Source organism: Ochotona princeps, chromosome 12, assembly GCF_030435755.1.
Source record: "Ochotona princeps isolate mOchPri1 chromosome 12, mOchPri1.hap1, whole genome shotgun sequence".
NCBI lineage: Eukaryota > Metazoa > Chordata > Mammalia > Lagomorpha > Ochotonidae > Ochotona > Ochotona princeps.
The window spans coordinates 57,788,461-57,811,379 of record NC_080843.1 but is presented as its reverse complement, the minus strand read 5'-3'; the positions used below and the strand labels follow the sequence as shown (position 1 = coordinate 57,811,379).

Here is a 22,919-nt window from a genome sequence, read left to right as displayed (position 1 = left end):
ATCTCTCTTGCTCTTTCCCTCATTATCTTTCCATCTTCCTAACCTCTGCTTTTCAAATAAATGTAAAATAAATAAATATATGAATCGATTTTTTAATGGTCAACACTAATATTAGCCATGGGTTTGAGAATGTGCCTTTACAGCTCATAGTCAATGCAGAAATTTTCTTAGTGTATGCTAGGGAAAGAGACAAAGGCTAGATCTTACTCAAGCCCAACAGGTATAACAAAAATGACAACCCTGTCCCAGTGATCTGGTTGGTTGTAGACTGAAGTATGTCACTAACTTCACAGAAGCAACTCTTGGGGGGTGGCTCCTCCCCCAGAGCCCCTGCTCCTTTTTGAATCTACTCACTTGTTCGACCCCAGGAACCAACAATTTCGAATTCTTCACTTTTGTGTCTGACGTGAAAGTTTTCCAGTTAATTTCAACCAGCAAGGAATTAATGTGTACCCATGCTTGCTATGGACAAGTGACTCAACAATTCCTGGGGCACTCAGTTGGAAATAAAGCTTTGGAAGGCAATTCCAACAGGAGAGTCCCTGAGATCCGCAGGTGCCATTCAAAATGGAATGTCAGATGAATTATGCTGCACTGGCTAATTTGGTCTTCCGTTCAGAAGCACAAAGAGCCATAATTGCATTGCTGAGAGTTCTATTAGTCAGCATGAGAGAGTCCTTCTGCGACAGTTTCTGCTTTAATAGCCAAGCACGTATTGCGTCGGAAGTAAGAACGGCGTCTTCAATCTATTTGTAGCACACAGAAAACATGGTGAGCTGCCAGAGGCCTAGATAAAGTGTCACCTTGTACATTTTCAAAATTCCGATTGCCTTTCTACTTCAGTATAACATAGACAGTGGTAATGGTAAGCATGAGTCCACAAGTCTGAAGGAGGAGCACAGAGTTCTGTATTTTTTGTTCAAATGACATCGTTGCCATGTCTTCTATATTCATTTTTATTTGATCAAAATGTAGTGGTAAGCAAGAGTCCTAGAAAGCCAGGAGATCTGCAAGATAGGCAGTTGTGCTCCATGGAAGGCACAAACAAGGACAGTGACCAAAAACAGGAGAATTCGAGACGAATGATTTCTGCCTGTGTCATCGTGACACAAAGCTCTACCTGATGAGAATTCAATAGCATTTGATGAAAGAAGTGTGAAAAGTTCTTTTCCATTGTGCTCTTGCCATCCAGTATCCTACTCTGAAAAGCATTAAGAGCCGTGGAAATCGCATTTTGACAGTGGCATTTGTTCGCCATTTTCAATCATTCCTTGCCCCTGTATCAGCTCCAGAGCTTCAAGTAAAAGCATCAACTCACAGCAACTTTCTTGTTGAAAACCTGAGTCTGGGTGCGGCCACAGAATGCCCACAGACAGAAGGGCACAAGATCCCCACACTCATTACTGTGCTAGAGTAGTCTTTCCCATGCCTGCATCAGCAGCAAATATGCTCCAAAACCTTATGGATAGTATCAAACTGACTTAGAGCATGATTTGGAGGTCTGATAACAATGATAACTAAGTGCTCACAAGCAGGTAGCATTTGCAGCAAGGATACACTGGACAATTGGATTCACATCGAAAGAAAGATGGATGGTGTATGACTGATTCCTTAATGCTACTTAGCATGCTGCACAATCTAAACTTTGTGAACTAGTTGCTTCTGGGATTTTCTATTTCATATTTTTGAACTGAAGTTAACTACAGGTAACTGAAACCACAAAACTGAAACCATGGATAAGGATGGACTGTGAAACATGTCTGAGGAGAAAATCCAATCCCCTGGGTTACATAGTATTTACATTTTCATAATTAGTCTATGTAGCAGTTATTTTGTTTTACTGCATAGCAGATATATACTTTTGCCCACCCAATATTCTTTTTTAAAGATTTATTTTATTTTTATTGGGGAAAAAAAGTAGATTTATGAAGAGAAGGAGAGACAGAGAAAAAGATCTTCCATGTGCTGGTTCACTTGCCAAGTGGCCACAATGGCCGGAACTGAGCTGATCCAAATCCAGGATCCAGGAGCTTTCTCTGGGACTCCCACGTGCATGCAGGATCCCAAGGCCTTGGACCATGCTTGACTCCTTCCCCAGGCCACAGGCAGGGAGCTGGATAGGAAGTAGAGCAGCCAGGATGCAAATCAGTGCCCACATAGGATTCCGGCACATGCAAGGTGAGGATTAGCCACTGAGCAATAGCGCTGACCCCACTGCCAGCATTCTTGCTTGGTTCTTTTGCTAACAGGACCTTTCTACTTGAGGAGCATTTTCTGCATGATGGGGCAAGGCTTGTCCCCAACCATATTTGCTGGCTAGATCACCAAAGATCATATCACCTCCTCCTTCTTAGTTTGAGGGTACTAAGGAGTTTAGACTTTAACTCAAAACTGTCACTTGGGAATGGAAACTAACTGGTTAAAAAAAGAGATATCTTGTGTTCCATGGGTGTTTTACTTTGTATAAAATTCAAGCAAACATTTCTACTTGTTTACAAAATGTTCAGTAGGTAGCTTGATTCTAGGCATGTTCTTCCGCCAAACAGCTGAAATTCCTCTTGAGGGAAAGTCACTAAATTCACCTCAACCATTTTTACTATAGGCTTAGTACATGTAATTTCTATTCACAAACAGATCTGGTAGAGGGAGACAGCCTCGCTAGTGCCAAAGATCATGCACATTATCATGAGTGTGAGAATAAAAGTACTGCATGAACAAAGCTTGGGACATGAAGTATTTTCTATAAAATATCATCATGTTTCTGAATTATACATGCCTAGTAATGGGAAGCTGAAGAAAAATCAGAAAGTTTTAATGAAAGAAAAAAGTCAACTACTACTCCATTACTGAGACAAAATTTGGTGTTTGTTATTTGTAAAAAGGGTAATATGATGATGCCTTGGGTTGGTGGATTGGGCTTTTCATGTAGTAATACACTGGATATTTTCCCATGCAGTAGTATTACTGAGAAAAATGAGATATCTTTAGGGGCAGGCATTTGGCATAGGGGTTCCATACTGTACTGTCTAGTTTGATTTTCTGATCTAAATGCTAACCCCAGCATCCTGACAAGGCAGACCCTGGGACACAGTGGGGTGATAGCTCAACCAGTTAGGTCTCTACCACCTGTGAGGGAGGTCTGGATTGAGTTTCTTGCCTGGCCCATCTCCAGGAATTAAGTGCAAGCATTTGAGGAGGAATCCAGTGAATGGGAGCACACTTGCTCTGTTTCTTGCTCAACTAAATGTATACTTAAGAAAAAAAAAAAAAGAAGAGCTATCAACTTTACTTTTTGTTTTAACATTATTCAGAAATGATGGTTATTTTCCAGATACTTTACAATTTGAAGAATTGCAAACTCTATTTTACTGCTGGGAGGAGGATATAACATCAAGGTGACCAAGAGAAAAGAGTTCAGAAGGAATGGCCCAGATGCAGGCAGCTTGTGGCAGGAGACTGGAGGTCTACGTGAATGAGAGGTGATTTATATAAGAATTCTTCAAAGAAATCGTGTTTGGTGAAACAAATAGGTAAACAAGGCTAAGGAGGTAATCAGGTAGAAACTGGCATTGAGCACAAGCAGTTTTGAGCCCCGATGCAGGCCTTGTGTCAAGTCACAAAACTACACCAATGCTTTCAGTATGCCTGAAGTACCTTTTGGTGTAGATTATTTTCTGAAGAACACTGCCTTTTTTCATAGCTAACTCAAAGGTATTGGGTATTTTTTTAAGTGACCAAAAATTCAAATGAGAGCAAATCTCCTAAAATTTCCATGGACAACCTGACTCCAATCTAAATAGGTCTTATTTTTTTTTTTAATATGTTCATTAGAAGGACTCAAGAGAAATGGAGGAAAATCGAGGGAAAAAGACAACACACCCTTCTTGTAATGAAGAAAAGTGTGCCTGAGGACAGGGATTTAGTCTTATTTTATTCATTTAAACTGGCCCATTGGTGAGCATCATGTTTCTCAAAGATTACCAATTCCAGCACAGAGGCTGACTCAATACCACAAAGTGTCTGCAGTGTGTGCAATTACAACTATTAAAGTATAACAAAGGTATTAAAATTGGAACAGGCTCATGAATGCTAGCTTAGGATAATCTACACAACTGAGCTGGCTTCATTATTATCTTACTACTTAAGACAAATGACACATTTTGTCTTCAGAAAGAATTTCCCAGGTGAGGTCTCTGTTTATTGAAGGTGGCTTCCTTTTGCAGTAGATGGGGTCAGTTCTGTTAAAATCAATGCCAGCACAGTCATCTTATCTGGTATGGATATGAGTGATACAATCATTAATAGTTTGTAGAACTACACACTACTACTATATCTCCCCAGAAAGACTTTATGACTTTAATCACACAGGTGCATGATAGAAACTTAGATTTGTTGTAGCAGTTTGATTTAGCTCCCATGGTGTCATTTCTTTTTGTATTTTCTGAAGTTCATTTTGAAGTGTAAAAGACATTAAATGTGAACTATATATATATATATATTTGTTATTAACATGTAAATATTCTAAGTTACTAAGCATATTTAAAAACAGATTACTTAGGATAACTTTGAGATTACTGATCTGTAAATATTCAAAATGTATAAGCACCCATTTTGCCTTCTTATGATTTAAAATCTTTTTCCTTCATGTGGAACAAAATATTTTATTTTCAGCAAGTAGATAACCTGCAGAGAAAGAATCTGGAACACATACTCCCTGTTGTGATACCCAAGTGTACTCAGTTGGGACAAAGATGACAGGCTGTGTTTATAATTCTTCCACAAGGACAAGAGTCATAGATTCACTGGGACATAATACTCCATTTCCACTTCTTAAGTCAGCCTCATTCTCCACTTCTTAAGATAACTTCTGCCAGGTGGATCCATAGCAAATCCAGTTACTAAAGTTATTTCCATTTGAGTAAAAGAACAAGCAGTCTGAATCACCAGTAGGTTTGTCCCAGTCACTCAAGAGTTGTTTAGTTACTTTTTTGTTTGTTTGTTTCAAAATTATTAAAGAGGGAAGGAGGAGCAAGAGAAAATTCCCAAATGCTGGTTCACTCCCTAAATACTTGTAAGAGCCTTGACAGCTGATAGCTAGGACCTCAGTGTGGTCACCCACATAGGTGTGAGGGACCCAACTGCCTGTTATCGCCCAAGGTCTACATTAGCAAGAAACTGAAATCAGGGCCTCGAGTTGGGACTCAAACTGAGGCATCCCCAAATGGGACATGCGTGCCGTAACTCGAGTCTTAACCACTAGACCAAATGTCTGCCTCTCAATAGTTGTTTTTAATAGCCTGGTTGAGGAAGTCACACATGTGTATGTACATAATAAATATCATGTAACATGCATGTGTCACATATTTAAAGCAAATATATTACACATTATTATCTACTTAAGGTATTATATTTAAAGTTAAAATATACATATACACAATCTACACACAAAATTTTTTCTGCCCTATATGTTTCCCATGATTCCCCACCCTTTGTTTTTGCCACATGATTTTTAGTTTTCCTCCAGGTAGGACATATAGGCTTCCCACCCCACAGATGTCAGCTTAGCCACATGAAACGGGAACAGAAGTAACACATGCCAGTTTCAAGCAAAACATGTCAAAGGTCAGCACCTTATTCTGGCAGCTTTCCTGCCCTTTTTCCTTTACCGTGAGATTGCATTGAGAGAGACTATTCTGTCAGACAAGGTTCTGAATTATGACACCAGGGCTAACATGCAATGTGAAAAAGAAATAAACCTGGGAACAATCTGTTAGGGTGGGATAGTCCAACATCAGCTAATTTCACACAGAGGCCAGCTATTCATTGCATATGGTGTGAAGCATATGAAGCTTTCTGGATGTCTACTGGTGTGGTTGCAGTCATCATTGGTGCTAGAAACTATGCTTCCAAGCCTACAATGAAGCACTTATATGAATTTCAAAAAACATCATAAGCAATCCTTTCACACTCATCTTGTACATATATCCACATGTGTGTACATCTGCTTCACAAAAAAAAAAAACTGGAAAGTTTGGTTGTTACTGCATGAAGAAGCTATCCTCCATGCCCATTTCACTAATTGTATTTAAAAGGGAAAAACAAAAACAAAACAAAACAAAAAACCTTTAGAATACCTCCACTCCAATCAATCTCAAAAAGAAAATATATGCTCTCCCAGCCAAATAATTCCGGACCAGATTGTTTTGACTCAAGTTTTCCATGATGCAGAGCAGTTCTTTATTCTCCTCTCTCATTTAGTACAGATTGTTCCCATCAGGCGCTTGTGGTATTTGTCAGGGAGGTTGCATGCATTCACAGGCGCACAAATATCACCAGCTTTTTGAAGTTGTGGAGCCACTGCCTGCCACTAAATCCCAAGAAATTCTTCAAGATGGAGTCAGTTAAGCAAATGAACCGAAGGTGGGCAGAGTTGATTCAGACAATTAGAAGCAGCGTCAGAATCTTCAGGCATTGGCCTCCACATTGACCTAAGACAACAGTCTTTTAAAAACAATAATTATGGACAGTTATTGTGGCCTAGTGAGTGAAGCTGCTGCTTGGGATGCCCATATCCCAACTCAGAGTGTCAGTTTGAGTCCTGGCTCCTCTATTTTTGATCCAGCTTCCTGATCAGGCACCTGGGAAGGCAGTAGATGATGGTCCAAGTAGCTGGGTCCTTTCCAGCCAGGTGGGAAACCAAAATGAAGTTCCTGGCTAATGTGGACATTAGGGGAGGGAACCAGTAGATGGAAGAGATCTTTCTCTATTGCTAAATTAGTCTGCCTTTTGAAGAAAGATAAGCGTATCTTTTCAAAAATGTCTATATTTTCATTTTATTTGAAGGCCAGGGTAACAAGAGAGAAAGAGAGAGAGAGAAAGAGAGAAGGAGAGAGATCCCATAACTGGTTCCCCTCCATATACCCACAGTAGTTGACTGATCCAGCAAAGTACTGTGACTCAATCCAGGCCTCCTACATGAGTGGTAGGGTCCCACGTATTTAGCAGGGTGCACCTTAGTGGGAAGTTGGAGTCTAAAGCAGAGCTAGAACTTGATCCCAGGCACTTGGATGTGGATACAGGCATTACAAACAGCATGTTAACGGCTGTGCTGACAGCCTGCCCTGACAACAACATGCATCTGGCGAGTGGTCTCAGAATAAGAGCATGAGGTTCTGAAGACAGTCTCGTCTGACTGTGCTGTCCTAGGAAACGAGATAAATGAGAGTCCACATCAGCCAACTTGATACAGCCTCTCCAGAGCAGATGCTTTGACTTCTGCAGGTTCCAAACTGCTATTATCAGAATGGCCCTTGAGCATTCTCTATCATGCTCAAGATTTCCTGCCAGGCAAAGGGCGGGGCTTTGGGCAAGGTACACCTTCACTGCAGTCAAGAGTTCTTGCCTCATGAGAAGTACTCTGCTTTGCTTTCTAAATGTTAAAACAATTACCATGTGTCCTGACACATTTTTACCCCTCCTGGATTATATCAGGCAGAGCTGAATGTTTACTGATCCACACGGCAAAAGCTTATTGCTGTTTGCCTTAACTAGTGTTTTCTTTTCCTGATTTTGTATGAGTCTCTTATTTATTTGGAAGACTAGTGGTGAGAATGATCTTCCATCCACTGGTTCACTACTCAATTGGCTGCAATGGCCAGAGTTGCTCCAGGCTGAAGTCAGGAGCCAGGTACTCTGAGTGGAGTTCTTCCATATGGGTCACAGGGATCCAAACACTTAAGCCATCTTTTATTGCCTTCCCAGGTGCATGAACAGAAAGCAGGACACAACATCAGCCCCAAGCTCAATTTCTCTATTGCTCTGGGCTCTCGAGCTACAATAGACACTTTTATGGCATTCAAGAAAACCTTGCTGCATAGGCAAAAGAGGGAGCACAGACGCTGTTGGGATAAAGTACTGCCTTGTGCCCCTTTCAATTCTTTCACTTCTGGAGGGTTAGCCATGGCAAGCTACAACTCAGACAGCGCACTGGTCTCTCTTTTCAAGACTTTTTGCACTTAGCTTGTCAAATACCTGGATCAACCAAGATTAAGTTTTGCCTGATTTAATCCCAAGGAAACATTTGCACAACTCAAGTGTATCTTCATTACATGACTACACATAAAGTCTTAATATGGCATACATTCTTTTTTAATTCCTTGGCACTGGATCAGATTGTAAATAAAATATTTACTGGAGATTTTTCAACACATTTTTGTCAGTTTTCTGGAAGGTTTTATACTTGTCTGCTGAATGCAAGTGATGGCATTGGCTCTGTTGATGGTTTTTCACTCATCTAAGCAAGTAAGAGTCAAATTCAAGAAATGGAGTTACTATTCAGTTTTCAGTTGCAGATTCATTTTCCCCCATTTCCTTCAAGGCCAAAGGGCCCACCGAGCTCAGAGGTTTGCAGTGTAAGTGCTGGGGTTTTTATTTTGCAATTCATTATTAGGTACTGACATTATATACTTCTTATAAAACAAAATATAAAATGAGTTCAGCTTTACTTGATTGGGAGTAAAAGGGATAAAATTCCCAAATGAAGAGTGGAAAAGGTATCTGGACATTGAAACCCTCTTGTCCATCAGACCTGTCCATGTCACCAGGACATACTAATTTTAAAGCCAACTGAACCTCCTCATCAACATGCCACAAATGAAACAAGTTTAAGAGGTAAAGAAAGCTACAGGACTTATAAAGTATCTTTTTAAAACTTAAGACACATTAACAATTTGAAAATTCTTAGTTCACACAGAATGGCAGATAACTTTGAATTCTAAAAGAAATTCTTTAGGCCTTAATAATCAATGGCACAAAATCTTCACTTGGTCTTCCAAAAGCAATGTCACAAAATCTTAACCGAGGGCTCAATGCAATGACTCAGTGGCTAAATCCTCATCTTGAATTCACTGGGATCTGATATGGGTACTGGTTAGTGTCCCAGCTGCTCCACTTACCATCCAGCTCCCGGCCTCCTGGGGAAACAGTAGAGGATGGCCCAAGGCCTTAGGATCCTGCACCTATGTGGGAGGCCCAGAGGAAGTTCCTGGTTCCAAGTTTAAGATTGCCTCAGCCCTGGCTGTTGCAGCCACTTGGCCAGTGAACCAGTGGATGGAACATCTTTCTCTCTGTTAATATGCTTTTCCAATAAAAATAAATTAAAACTTTAACTGAACCTCTTCAAGTTTTAAATTTAAGGACACAGTAGGGAATGTTAGAAGTACATGCTGTGTAAAGAAACAATTACTTCTCAATGGAAGTACCTTATATAGTATGAATATAATTTAATTTCCTGACTAGCTTTGCGGGACAATGATCTTTATTAATGTAGCCAATATGATGATCTAAGCTAATATATTTGCCCAAATATTCACTGAATCAGTTATAAAAGGATCCCTTTCGCCATCAGCAGATTTGAATAGATGATGTGACTTAAAATTCCTGATTATGTATCAACAATTGGTGTAGATGGTAAGATGCCCACTTGGGACTGGCATCCCACCTCAGAGGATCAAGATCCTAGTCCTGGGTTCCCTCTTGATTGCTCCTCATGAACGTCTACCCTGGGAAACGGCAGGTGACACCTCAAGTACTTGGGCTCTTGTGACCCATGTGGGAGACCAGGATGAAGTTTCTGGCTCCTGGCTTTGACCTGGCCTAGTTCTATATGTTATAGGCACTGGGCAGTGAACCAGAAGATGGGAACTCTGTCTGTCTGCTAGTATGGTTCCATGCCCCATCTTTGCCGTTCAAAAAAGTATTTTTTTAATTCTCCCTAAACAAATTCTAGTGGAAGAATCATATATTCAAAACCTTCACACATATACATTCAAATCAAAGCTAAAGTATGCTCAAAATTAGAAAGAAAACAAACGAGGTTAGTAACTTAAAAGTGCTATAAAAGGGGAAAGTGGTGTGGCACAACAAATTGAGCCACAGTTTGGGATGCTTTCGTTACTGTATGAGAGTTCCTAGTTCAAGTCCTGGGTACTCTGCTTCTGGTTTGGCTTCTGGTAAATGAGCCTGGGAAAGCAGTGGATGATGATCCACGCCCTTAGGCTCCTACCACCTATATGGGAGACCCAAATAGAAGTCTGGGCTGCTGGCTTTGGCCTCTCCTTAGCTGTAACTCTTTTTTTTTTTTTTAATTTTATTTTTAATTGATATTTAGCATTATATGACAGTTTCATAGGCTTTGGGAATCCCCCTCCCCCTCCCTCTCCCCTCCCCCCTGGTGGATTCCTCTACCTTGATGCAGCATTACAGTTCAAATTCAATCAAGATTCTTTCCTTGCAAACATATATTAAGCATGGAGTCCAGCTACTTGTTGTCCAGATGGGTTGAACAGTTTCTTGGGGAGACCATTTCTGGTCCGAAGTCAGAGCTGGTATAATATCATCACAGTCAATTAAGAGTCCCAATATAACATCAACAGCAATTTGCAATATTATGGAATTGACATAGTTTTGAGTAACCAGTATGTTAAAGAAAAAAAAAAAACAAAGAACAAAATAACAAAAAAACAAGTCCTAACCACAACCTATGATTAGCTCATTGACATCTCAATTTTAGTTTATATACAGGACCGGTAACTCTTGCATGCATTTCAGGAGAACTAGTGGATGGGAAATCAACCTCTTTCTCACTCTATGCCACAGCATCTTTCAAACAAGTGAGTACATCTTTTTAAAAGGACTGCCAAAGATGCTGTTGCTACTAAAGGCCAGCAAAGTGGTACTACCCCAAGATTTTAGGGACACGAATCCTTCAACACTGAACTCTAGATTTTGCACAGGCTGGCAATCTGTCAGAACCAATCCAAGGACACAATGAGCAAGGGGAAAATCCCGAGCTTTAGTTGCCCTCCGGTAAGGCAGATTGACAAATGTATTTGCTTTCAAACATCAAATAAAAACACCAGTGGCCTCCATATCTGCGGAATCTGCCTCTCGGGGGTCAGCCAAGTATGGATTGAACATACAAAAAAGACCAACGGCATCTGGATAGAACATGTACAGGACTATTTTCTTCCCTTTTCATTATTTTTATTCTAACACAGGACTCATATAATCACTCTGTACTCAGTATTTACATCATTCTAGGTAGAACAAGTAATCTTGAGATGATTTAAAGCATGCAGGAAGAGGTGTGCATGGTCTAGGCAAATACTACAGCATTTCATACAAGGGACTTGAGCATATGCAGATTTGGGTATTCTTACGGGTCCTGGAATAAATCTTGTTCAGATGTAATATCATAAATGCTGTGATCTTGCTTTCCTGTTAGCAAGTAACCAGAAAAAAATGGGGGGAGTAAAAATGGAAGAAAGGAAGAGAGGAAAATTGCTATAATTTCTCTGCTATGCAGTCTCTCATTCTTTTATGATGAAGATGTGTATGTGTATGTAGGCTAAGTATACTATCCATTTCACCCAAACTTTACATAAAAATTTCCACTTGACAATGCCACCACAAGTCATTTCAACCATTTTAGATGGCTGAATAATATCCCTACCGCCATTACATAAAAAACCATTTTCTTTTGTCAGTTTCGGCTTCCATGATCATGGGTTAAAAATAATAGACCCAGTTCTCTGGAGAGTCTCATCTAAATAAAGAATTTTGTCAGAATATGCTTCCTGGTGAATGTATTTCAGAGATTACTGTTGAGCTGACATTTCTCATGCTATTTTACATTCTGGATGAAGACATATCTCATATGGTTTTGATTTATATTCTCAACAGACTTCACAAAGGAAATTCCAAGTGGAAGTTTATTCATACACCAGAACTATGTTTAAATGATGCTACGGGGATGTCTTAAACTAATACGAGTCAGGAAGTTCAAGGTGAAGGTTAGATCCTGGACCCTGTTCCCACCTCTTCCTTCTTGGAAGCAATAGGTATTTGGGAAATGGAGATTTTATGTAACAGCTGTTGTACTTGCTTCAGATAACTGCACAGACACATCTCACTTTATGTTACGAATTGGTATTTCCTGGTTGCCCAAGTTTCAAGGCTGCACTTAAAACACACACACACACACACACACACACACACACAGAGCAAAATAAACAAACGAGACCAAATTAAATTAAAAAAACTCTACATCTTGTTTTAGTGACTGCATGAATATTTGGAGTCTACACGACTCCTCAAATCATTTAAATAATCAAAAGCAAAAAGTGACCCCAAGTTTATGAAACTAGCAAATTCACCAAGAGCATAACTCTTTATGACAAGGACGATTTCACTTCTGTGCATGACGAATGTTACTGTTTTAAAGGGAGTTCAACATGAATATCCATTCTGCTTTCAGGTTGTTCTCAACCAACGGTATCTTTATCATTTAACTAAAATCCAAGTTCCTTTTCTCATTGCACACATATAATTTCACAGATGAACAAAAATAGCTTGCTGCCTTGTCTAGAAAATATTCCCTTATTTGAGGGACATGTAGGGGTCTCTGAACACTTCTGAGATCATGGGTAGGTTAACTTCAGCATGCTTCAGTCCCTTCATCTGTGCAATGGGAGCCACATCTTAGAGGACTGTCATAAAGATTAAATCAGCAAATCACTGTGCTGTGAATAGATACATCCCTGGAGCACAGTATCTGTAAGTGTGACTAAGGCAAAGGTGATTTCCCCCCCAAAAATAGAGAATAGTAGCTCTTATGTTTTCTGATTCTGCCCATTCAGCTCCTCTTCATTTGGCTTTCAGGAGTGGACAACATCTGTCATATTTATTTATTCAGAGACATCTGTTGGATTCCCCTGAGAGGAAAGGCTGCTGCTGGGTCCTCTGGGAGAGTGCACAGCTGTAGGCAGGATGGTTCTGTCCTGCAGGTCTCCAATCCAAGCCGAGAAAAAAACAAGACCCCTTTGAGATATCCCTACCAACCAAGAATGCAGGAGCTCTCTAGAGTGGAACAATGTTGTCCAAGGCTCAGAGTGGCCAGAAAAAGCCTGGCAGATGTGGTAATATAGGAGCCAAAGGTCAGCTTAGTGGTTCTGCCATCTACATCCTCTCTTCTGTCCATTAGTTGATATTGGAGCTGGGTTTCTTACGAATTAACTCAGGGCCTTCCCAGTGGTTCCATCTGTGCCTTCAGGAAGACCCTCAGCCCCATGCTATCCACCAACCTGCATTCAAACTCTCCTTATGACAAGAATGTAATACACAATCCATTTCTACATTCCACAGAATATCTCATCAAATGCTTTCTGTTAAATGATGCTGTATTGCAAGAACAATGCAGTGCTGCTTAACAACATGTAGTGAGAGTCATAAATGAAATGTGACACTTTGAAAACGGTAGGCAAGGCCTTACACTAGGAGGCTGCTAATTTTGGAATGGGAATACTGAGCTGGGGACTACAGTCTTGCAATTAGAGTTCACAAATGCACTTAGCAGTTAATAAGTAAGATATTAGCTGTCACATGCCTGATACGTGGCATCTCAAGGGCAAAGCTGTGTTAAAATATAAACAAACACAGCAGAATCTTGGGAAAGAAATCTGTGTCACACATGTGGGCTTCAGTCAAAGAGGTGCTTTCATAAGATTAATTTTCTATGTGATGAGAAAGAATATTGAACAAACAAGTCAAGTGTAGGAAAGGGATATGGGCTGTCTGAGTATTAATGAATGAGAAAAGTTGAGGATTCATGTGGCGCTCAGGGTTGCTGATGTCAATACAGCCTGAGTCTCCTAGGTAGGCTTCTTGCCAAACCTACCTTGCTAGCATTGTCAGCATTGAAAGTATCCTAAGAATCCATCCAGGGATCTACTGTGTGAGGGACCAACCAGGGAAGTCACTCACAGATTCTTCATCGCTTCAAGCCATTTCCATTAAGAAGCAAAGCAATGTTTTGCTCCTATGTCCAAAATGATTACATAATGTTCCTCCTGACCAAGTTCTACCAAAAACTGGACAGAAAATTTAGAAGGCAGTCCTCACTGAACATTTTGCCCAAATATAATTGAAATCCAGCAAAGAATGATTAGCATGTGAATTTTAAAGAGTTTGAAGCAGCCATGCTTAGGGGAAGGCAAGATCTGGCAGTTTTATCTAGGGTTTCTGGTGGAACGCAGAGGTCTAAGAAGCCCTTTGTATGCCAGTATTATTGTGCTGGAGTGTGGCTTTTTGGTCAGCTGCATAGATTTCATCAAGTGTGTATGCTAGCCTACCCCTAAGTCACTCAAATTTAGCTCAAGAGAGAAAACTTTATGTACCCTGAAGATGTAAAATATTGTTTTCTGTTTCCTGTTGGCTACCAATTTTAAAATCTGGAACTCAGAGAAATAAACTCTCTTCTCTCTCTCTCTCTCTCTCTCTGCCCACCCCCCCCCACGTGCATTCATGTACACGCATTTTGTAAATAATGACATTGCAGGTATACAATGACAGATTGTTAAACAGATTGCATCTTTCTAACCACAGATCTTAGCTTAGATGCTTGCAGTTGCTTTTCTCTTAGTGATTGTTGACTGGATCTGTGGATAACTACACTAAGAAGAAAATATTTATAGATCTGGAGGCCAAAAATCTAAAACACCTTTCAGATATTTTGGTCCCTCCATATTCACAGGGTTCTTAAAAATGTAGGAAAATTATAGGCTGCAAATCAAAAAGCCTTAAAGGAAATGAAGGTAACATTCTTCTAGTTGTGATTCCACTTTCGGGAGAACTGCCTGTGACATTTTGGTAGTAGTGTTTTTACATATGTTCACGCTCCATTTCCTGCAGAGTAGGATATTGTCCCAGGTCTGACAGGGCAGAGTCCTCTCTGCTGGCCCTCTAGCCCTCATCCTCATTCCCTCTTATCAAATCCTTAGGAGCTGCAAGTATGCAGAGTACTGCAAGATTTTGTCTTGAGCAAATGCTAACCAGGAAAGTTTCTAGTTGCCCACAAAAGAAGATGTCTCCTTTTGTAAGGTCGACAAATCTTGATTGGGGCATATTCATAGTTGATAATAGTCAATCACAATTATGGAAAAAGGATATCATGGGACTTTTGAATGGTTTACCCACAATCACCAGTGGAAATTATGAGGGTACTGCTCCAAGTTCATAGTAGGTGGAATTAAAAGATACATTTATATTGGAGTAAAAAAGTCTTTGAAATCCAACTAATGATGGTTTTTAACAAAGTTCATGAAAAAAAGAAAAAAACTATGGATAGGTTGTGTTGCATCTTTCTCGAACTTCAGGAAGTACCTGTTATGCTTCATACAATTGTGAATGTGTACTCATACATGCGCACATACATATACATAAACTAAAACAAAGTTCATACAAAAATTATACTTTATGTATGCAACACTGTCTGACATTTTTGGTCCTATCCCTTGCAAAATTATCATTTACATCATCTACTAACTGACTCCATGAGAGCCCAGTTTAAAGAACTTAGTTGGGGTGGTATCATGGCACAGCAACCTAAGCCACTTCCTGTGATGCTGGCATCTCATGTAGGTGCCCATCTATTGCTCTGGCTGCTTCACTTCTGAGTCAGCTTCCTGCTAACACACCTGGGAAAGCAGAGGAAGATGGCACAGGGCTTGGGCCCCTGCGTTCATGTGCGACACCCGGCTCCTGGTTTCAACCTGGCCCAGCTCTCGTCATTGCAGGCATTTGAGGAATGAACTATAGGGCTGGAAGACATTGCTGTCTGTGTCTCCCTCTCCCTCCCTGCTGCCACTCTGCCTTTCAAATAGATAAATAAGTCTTCTTTTTTTTTTTTAAAGGACTTCCCAGGTTTTTTTCCCCTAAGTGAAAGATTTAGATAACACACACACTACAGTTATGTGACAAACTAAATAAATTAAGCACAGTTAGATGAGTTTGACATCTAAATGTCTTTCTTTGTTTCTCTCATTTCTCTCTTCAATTAAAAAAATTTTGAGAGAGAGCTAAAGAAGGACAGAATTCTCACCTATTGGTTCACTCTCCAAATGTCCTTGTTAGTCAGGGCTGGGCCAGGAGCTGCACATTCAATCTGAGTTTCTGATGTGAGTGGAAAGGGACTAAATTACTTGAGTTAACACCATTGTCTCTCAGGGTCTGCATTAGCAGGAAGTCAAAGTCAGGAACTGAAGTTAAGAATGGAACTCTTGTACTCAGATGTGGGACACAGACATCGTAGCTACTAAACTGAACATCTGCCCCCTCCATCCTTCCCTCCATCCTCTATAGTCTCACCACACAACTCCAGGAGCTGTTAAACTTGTCTCATAAACATATTTGTTAATCTCACAATCTCTTTTCCAGCTCTATTTGTGCTGCCTCAGTTCTCATCGTAAGACCTGGGCTTCCTGCAACACAATTCCAACAGATCTTTCCTCACATCTCTCAAATGCAGCCATAAGCATTCTCCTCACAGCTCCTCCATGCCAGCCTGCCACCTGCAGAACAATGCACCTACGTGTCTCGGTGCCTATCTCCATGGTGCCAAACTGCCTGGGCCACAATTTGCTTTGGGCATTCATGTTCAGCTTGACATTGCCTGGAAAACCGCAACCTAGGACATTGTCTCAGGTCCCACATTTGCTCTGGCTACTGCCTCGTTCATTTGTCACAATCCTCCTACTCTTTCCATATCTCCCCAACCCCCGGCATACTCTCATTTGTCTTCAATATTCAGCAAAGACATCAGCCCCTGCATCCCAGGTTGGATGTTTTATACATCTCTTTGAATCTTTGTTGAGAAGCTGTCTTCTCTGTAAGATCACAAGCCCTTGAAGGGCAGAGGCTGTCTTAGTCAGATTAGTGCCACTAGTGCCTGGCAGGGCACTTGGCATCCAGGGAGTTATCCATGCAGGCTAAATGAGAGGGAGCTGAGAAATGTTTCTCCTGCTTTGCACTAATCTCAAGCCAGAACAGGCAGCAGCCTTTGAGGTATTCCCAACAATGGACCCTTGGGATGGCTTTGGTCAAAGGTCTTTGGTAAAGCGACTTTCCACCTTACGCAAAAGGTCTGCTTTCTCTCGCCTGGTTTGAGTTACTAAGGCTTATGGACATGGCTGGTTTTTCAAAGAGTTCTGTTCCACTCTGTTTGAGAAGGCTGCTGCTACTGTTGTTGGGGCTGAGGCTGGGCTAAGTGCCAGACCCCTGGCTTAATCAATAACAAATCAATGACAGGAAATCTCATGCAGCTTGGAGGCATTCCAGATGTGGGTTTGGAATGGTGCTGGGAAGTCAGATTTGGTCCAGAGTGATGAACAAAGGATTAGGTCTCCCCATGGGAAGATCTGAGGCCTAGGCCAGATGGGACCACCCAAATCTTGCAGTATTTGCCCTGGGGGAAACCCAACTCCACTAGGCTGCCCCCTTCATACCTGCAATGGAGTCATGCAGCCTCAGGTCCATGGTGGCAACCCTGGGGAGGCGGAGATATAGGGATGCTTTTAATTAGAGCAGAAAATGCCTCCCTTCCTTAGCAATGCAACTACATCCAGCCATGACTGTTTCGTATCTTAAAAACAGAGTGAAACATGTGATGCAATGGGGTAGGAGTTTTCTGGGCAATGAACTAGTTAAAACTGCCTAGAATATTCTCTGCTTAGATGAAGTTTCTCCCTTGCAATTTTAGCTTACTAACATCCCCTCCAAGAAGCCTTTCTTAAGCTCTGTGATACTTAGGGTCATCCTCACTTTCTGAACCTCAAAAAATATTATTTGGTCTATTTGATGTGACCTTGATTTCCATCTCTTTGTAGACACGAAGTCTGATCACAGCAAATTGGCAAAATGTAGGGATGTTATGTAGACTTGTGCTGATTATGTCTGTCTCCATTAAATGGAATAAAAATCAGGTTGTATGTGGGCATGACTGGTAGTGATTGGTGATGATGGTGATGACTGAATAACCCTTGTTGGTTTTTAGAGAGAATAGCGGGACAGACATGTGGGAGGAAATGAATCCATGCATAGAGGAAAGCCAGAACCTGATAAAAAGGAGGGAGCTAGTGAGTTGAAATAAAAAACAGTGGCAACAACAACATAAAAACAATCCGAGAGAAAGACAGTAGTAAGGATCAGCAGAACTTGAACTGCAGGCTTGCCATGGGGGTCTCTGGGCAAATCGAGTTACATCTCAAAGCCTCAGTGTCATCATTTGCAAAATGTGCATGATGTTACCTACGCTCTTGGACTGTAAGGATATGAGAAACTCCAGAACAAGGGAGGGCATTTAGTTTACTGCAGCAGTCCTGGGCTCAAGCACAGAGTTTTGGACCCGACAAGGTATTTACATTTTCTGAATAGAGTGAATTATGTTTCCTGCCATGGAGGAGGCACTTAAAAATGGAGCGACTCTTTATAACTGGAACTGACTACCAATGGCATACCTTAACAGCAGAAGACAGTAAGGATGTTTCCAGTGAAACTACCCAGCACATCCTCCTGTGTCAAATTGGGAGATAATGTGTCCATGCTTGTTTCAAAGCAAGAAGCTTTCCTTCCAGTATGAGGAAACACAAAGATTCAGGAAGCTGAACTATCCTGTAGCTTGTAAACACTCGTGTGCATTTTGCTTCACTGAAGATGCAAAGGTAAAAGAAACACCCTTCTTTTAAAGAGGTGAGCCCCACAAGAGCTCTTCAAAAAGTCTATGCAAGCATGGATGAAAGGTAATTTAAATAATTTTCAGAACATCTTGGACATGGAGTTTTTAAAAAATTTACACTTTATTAATCTTCTATTTAAAATCTACTTCTCTATGAACTTTTGGAAGTACCCTAATATTTACTTATTTTAATCAATAGCCTCTCTGAGTACTTGAAACAGTGAGGTCCAGGTAAATTTTGACTCCATTCTAGGCAAGTGACATGATGGTGTGCCCACAGTCTGACTTACAGGGCCGAGACACACAAGCTACCAAAATCTAACGTTGGTTAAGCTAAAGATTGGGAAATGAAGGCACAATCTTTGTTCAGCCATATACCAAACTGGCTTGAAAACAGAATGTCCTTGAAGATAGTTCCATAAAGTGGCAGGAGGTCTTATGTTCTTAAAGCACTTCGTGCATTTTATTTTGTATTTTATTCAGAAATGCAACCAACACTGTGCTAAAGTAACCTCAAAGACAGAATTCAATTCTGATCTTTCACTCCCCTGTTTAGGGTCCTTGAAGACTACCAAGTCTCTCCAAAGTAAAATCCACACTTCTAAGTTCATCCTGTACTCTTGAGCTTAGCATGGGCTCCTGGCATGTCTTACTTATCGCAAGTTTCTGGCGTGTCCTTCTGTACCACAACTGCCCACATGACCTGGACCGTGTGCTACCCATTTTAGGGTTCGCTAAAACTGCCACCACCTTCCTACTTCCACAATCATGATCTGCTTCCGGCAGGCATTTTTCTAGAATGATCTGCTCCCGCTTCTCAGCTCTGCCAATTTCTATTCTGCAGTCTTCCCTCATTACCCCCCCGCCCCCGCCTAGCCCCTTCATTCATAGCTCTGTCTTTTCCATGAAGCCCTCCCTAGTCACAGGCACGACATCACCATTTGGCCATGACAGCTAAAACTGTTTCCCTTTTCTGCTTTGCACCATCTGTGTCCTGAGTTAGCACTTACCCTGGCACTGGGATTTTCAGTGTACTCTGCTCTTCTGCTTCCTCCTCAGATACTGTCTTTGCATCCCCTGCTCCAGCATGACGCCCAGCACCCCAAAGGGGGTTGATTAATGTTGGTTAAGAGAATCCAGACGATGATTCCAGCACAGAGGCTCAAAGAAATGTAGAGCAGATGAGCCACCCCTCTCCTGCTTCTGACTGCTCACAGTGAAGAGGAACCTCATTGCTCCCCAGTGACTTGCAAGCCTTAGCTCAGATTCCAAGCCTCCACACTTCCTTTCTTCATTGTTTTCACTCGCATTGCAAAGGCACACCAAGGATTTGCATCACAGCCTCAAAGCCAAGCACCAGAGAGAAAGGATTCCATTTGGAACAGAAAGAACCACACACTTTCCTATGAACTAAAGCCTTCAACTGGACGAAGTGATTAAGGTGGAGTATGTTTAATTTACTCATATTATCAACAAGAGTCTTTAATAGAAAAGAACGCTCAACTCAAAAATACATAGCTCCTCCTCCATCCACCAGAACAGAAACAGGACAAAGAAATAGAGAATTTGGAAACAATGATCACACCCATTTTCCCTAATCCTTGATCCATCCCATCCTGATCAACCATGTTAACATCATCTAAAAAAAAAAAAGACAGCTCAAGAGTTATGTTATTGTTTCAATGTTTAATCTTTTTTTTTAAAGATTTATTTATTTTTATTGGAAAGGCGGATATACAGAGGAGAAGAGACAGAGAGGAAGATCTTCCATCCGATGATTCACTCCCCAAGTGGCAGCAACAGTTGGAGCACAGTCAATCTGAAGCCAGGAGTCAGGAGCTCCTCCGGGTCTCCCACGCAGGTGCAGGATCCCAAAGCCCTGGGCCATGCTCCACTGCTTTCCCAGGCCACAAGCAGGGAGCTGGATGGGAAGCAGGGGCACTGGGGTTAGAACCGGTGCCCATATGGGATCCCGGGGCGTTCAAGGCGAGGACTTTAACCACTACGCAATCGCGCCGGGCCCAATGGTTAATCTTTTATTTGAAATTTCTAAGTTTTTTCTCTTACATGCCCTTTATAACCAAAAAAATACACTATAAGAACATTTCACAGTGAACTGAAAGAAAAAAAAGTTTCCTTTAGGACCAGTGTTTTGGCTAAGGAGTTGAACTTTCACCTGTGAGATTGGCACCCCATACAGGAATCATCAGAGAACAGCCCAGGAGCTGGGGTTCCCATCACTCATCTGAAAGAGCCAGATGGTGTTGCAGTGCCTGGCTCCTGGCTTTGGTGTGATTCAGCCCTAGTCACTACAGCCAGTTAGAGTGAACCAGAGGAGGGAGAGTCTCTCTCGGTCTCTCTCCATTTCTAACTCTGCCTTTCCAACAAATAGATTCTTTAATTTTTTAAAATTTCCTTTGATGTAATGGCTTCTATTATTCAACCACAGGTATCACCAAACCACTAGAAAACTTCACCAGAAACCTACTACAAATTTCTACATTTGTTGTTTACAACTCCTTTCTGTAGGCTTCCTATTGATATTTCTTTATTTCTGGCCATGGTGTGAAAATAGATGAGAAGTAACTAACAACAGTGCTTTGAGATGCTTGCCTGGGAAAAGTAGAAGAGTATCTATCACTAATGCTGATGTCATTGTCATTTCTAAAATTCCAGCCCTGGTCACTCTTCCATCTGGGTGTTTTTCTAGTCTGCAATTCTTTCTTCCCACTGTCTCTCACTACCCACACACCTGACCCCTGGGGGAACCACTGAGTCACTTCCTGTCCTTTAAACTTCCCCTTCTATGAGAGCCTTGACCTGTGGGATGTGATGGGAATGACCATGACCAGAAGGAGAGAGTAGCCGGGAAGTCAGGCGGAGAGAGAAAGAGAGAAGCGCCCCACTTCCTTCTCGCTATAGGCTGATGAGAGAGAGGAGTTGCTAGAGAAGTTGATTTTTAAGGAGATAACTATAGAAATCACAATAAAGACATGAGCTGTGCATTATTCAAAGGTTGGTTTACTGCCAAGATCCTGACTCCACTCTTTACCCTCCCACTGCTTATTTGCAAGTAGGGAGAAATGTAGGAGAGATGAAAATGAAAGTAAATCCATCAGTTTCACACTTTGGAGAAGTCTGATTGGGACAAATGTGAGACCTGACCAAGGGAAAGTCGCTGGATGGCTATAGTTTTACTAAGGCCCCTAACCGTAATGTCATTGAGACCTTGCTTCAGCTTCCAGGACAATTTTGAAGAACAGGATATTTTATTATGGTACAGTTTCTTTTTACAATAAGAATCATAGAGTAATACAGTAGCAGAGATTTATCACATGGATGGACTGTGATTCCCAACCACCCTTGTAGTTAGGTTACAGCCAGAGATACACAGTCAATCTGTTCACTCCCCTTCTCTCTCTAACAGCAGATGTGCCCAGATGCCAGGGGCACAGCGCCCACCCTGTCTTAGAAGCTTCATGTGGAGGTGGTAGAGCCCCATCAGACTGTATGTGTTTCTCAGAGTGAGTGGAAAATCAGCTTTTAGTTGGTTAAACTTACGAACATCTTAAGGCCAGAGGCCCCTACCTCTTCTGAAGGTTAAATCAAATGATTTAGTTGGAAAAGAGTATGGGTCCAAATGGGTCCTAGGAGTATTGGCACAATAGGAGTAATCAGTATCCCATCCACAGGCTTGCCATAAATGCCTTGGTAACACCAGACTTTTAAATTATTTTGTCCTCCAAAATGATGACCACTGGTTTCGGGAGGTTTCCTTTCTTCCTGTTATCTCCATAAAGCTCTTGAGCCTGTCAGACTAACACATGAAAGTGACATGGGCAGACACTTAACCCGAACAACAATCCCAAATTTCTGGTTTTCCATTTGTTTGTTTGTTTTGAGGCTAAACTTTCAGGCCTCAGCACAGAACTACAACATAACATTAGGTGTTCCCTTTTCTAATTCACTGATTATTGGGACAGGCAATATACCCATCCATAAGACAAAAGTCAATGAGTCCCATATTCTGTGTTTAGGCTTCGCTTTTGTCATTTAAAAATCTTGCCTTTCCTTGCCTTTTACTAAAAGTACATCACACATAACCTGATGTCGCATAAAGTAATAGACTAGAGTTCAAAATTAGTATTTTTTTCCAATTCCCTTAGTATATTTTTAAGAGTTGATTCATAATTTGGTTAGCATCTCCAGGGTGGCTGTATCTTGGAAATTAGCATTTAACAACTAGATATATGAGAAGGAAAGAAAGGTGGAAATGAGGAAGAAAATAATGAAGGAAGGAAGGAAGGAAGGAAGGAAGGAAGGAAGGAAGGAAGGAAGGAAAGTTAGGAAA

General features: G+C 41.2%; 1 protein-coding gene across 8 annotated transcripts in view; it reads right to left on the bottom strand.

Moving 5' to 3' along the window:
* The window catches only part of STARD13 (StAR related lipid transfer domain containing 13), a 494,525-nt gene that overhangs the window by 62,457 nt on the left and 409,149 nt on the right, over nucleotides 1-22,919 (bottom strand). For 2 of the 8 annotated variants that reach the window (XM_058670873.1, XM_058670871.1), the window contains exon 2: nucleotides 17,340-17,380. The exons of the other annotated variants lie outside the window; for them this stretch is intronic. In XM_058670873.1, the coding sequence (XP_058526856.1) occupies nucleotides 17,340-17,370 (31 nt within the window). In that variant the 5' untranslated portion in view covers nucleotides 17,371-17,380. The remainder of the gene's footprint in view (nucleotides 1-17,339; nucleotides 17,381-22,919) is intronic. 8 annotated transcript variants of the gene reach the window in all.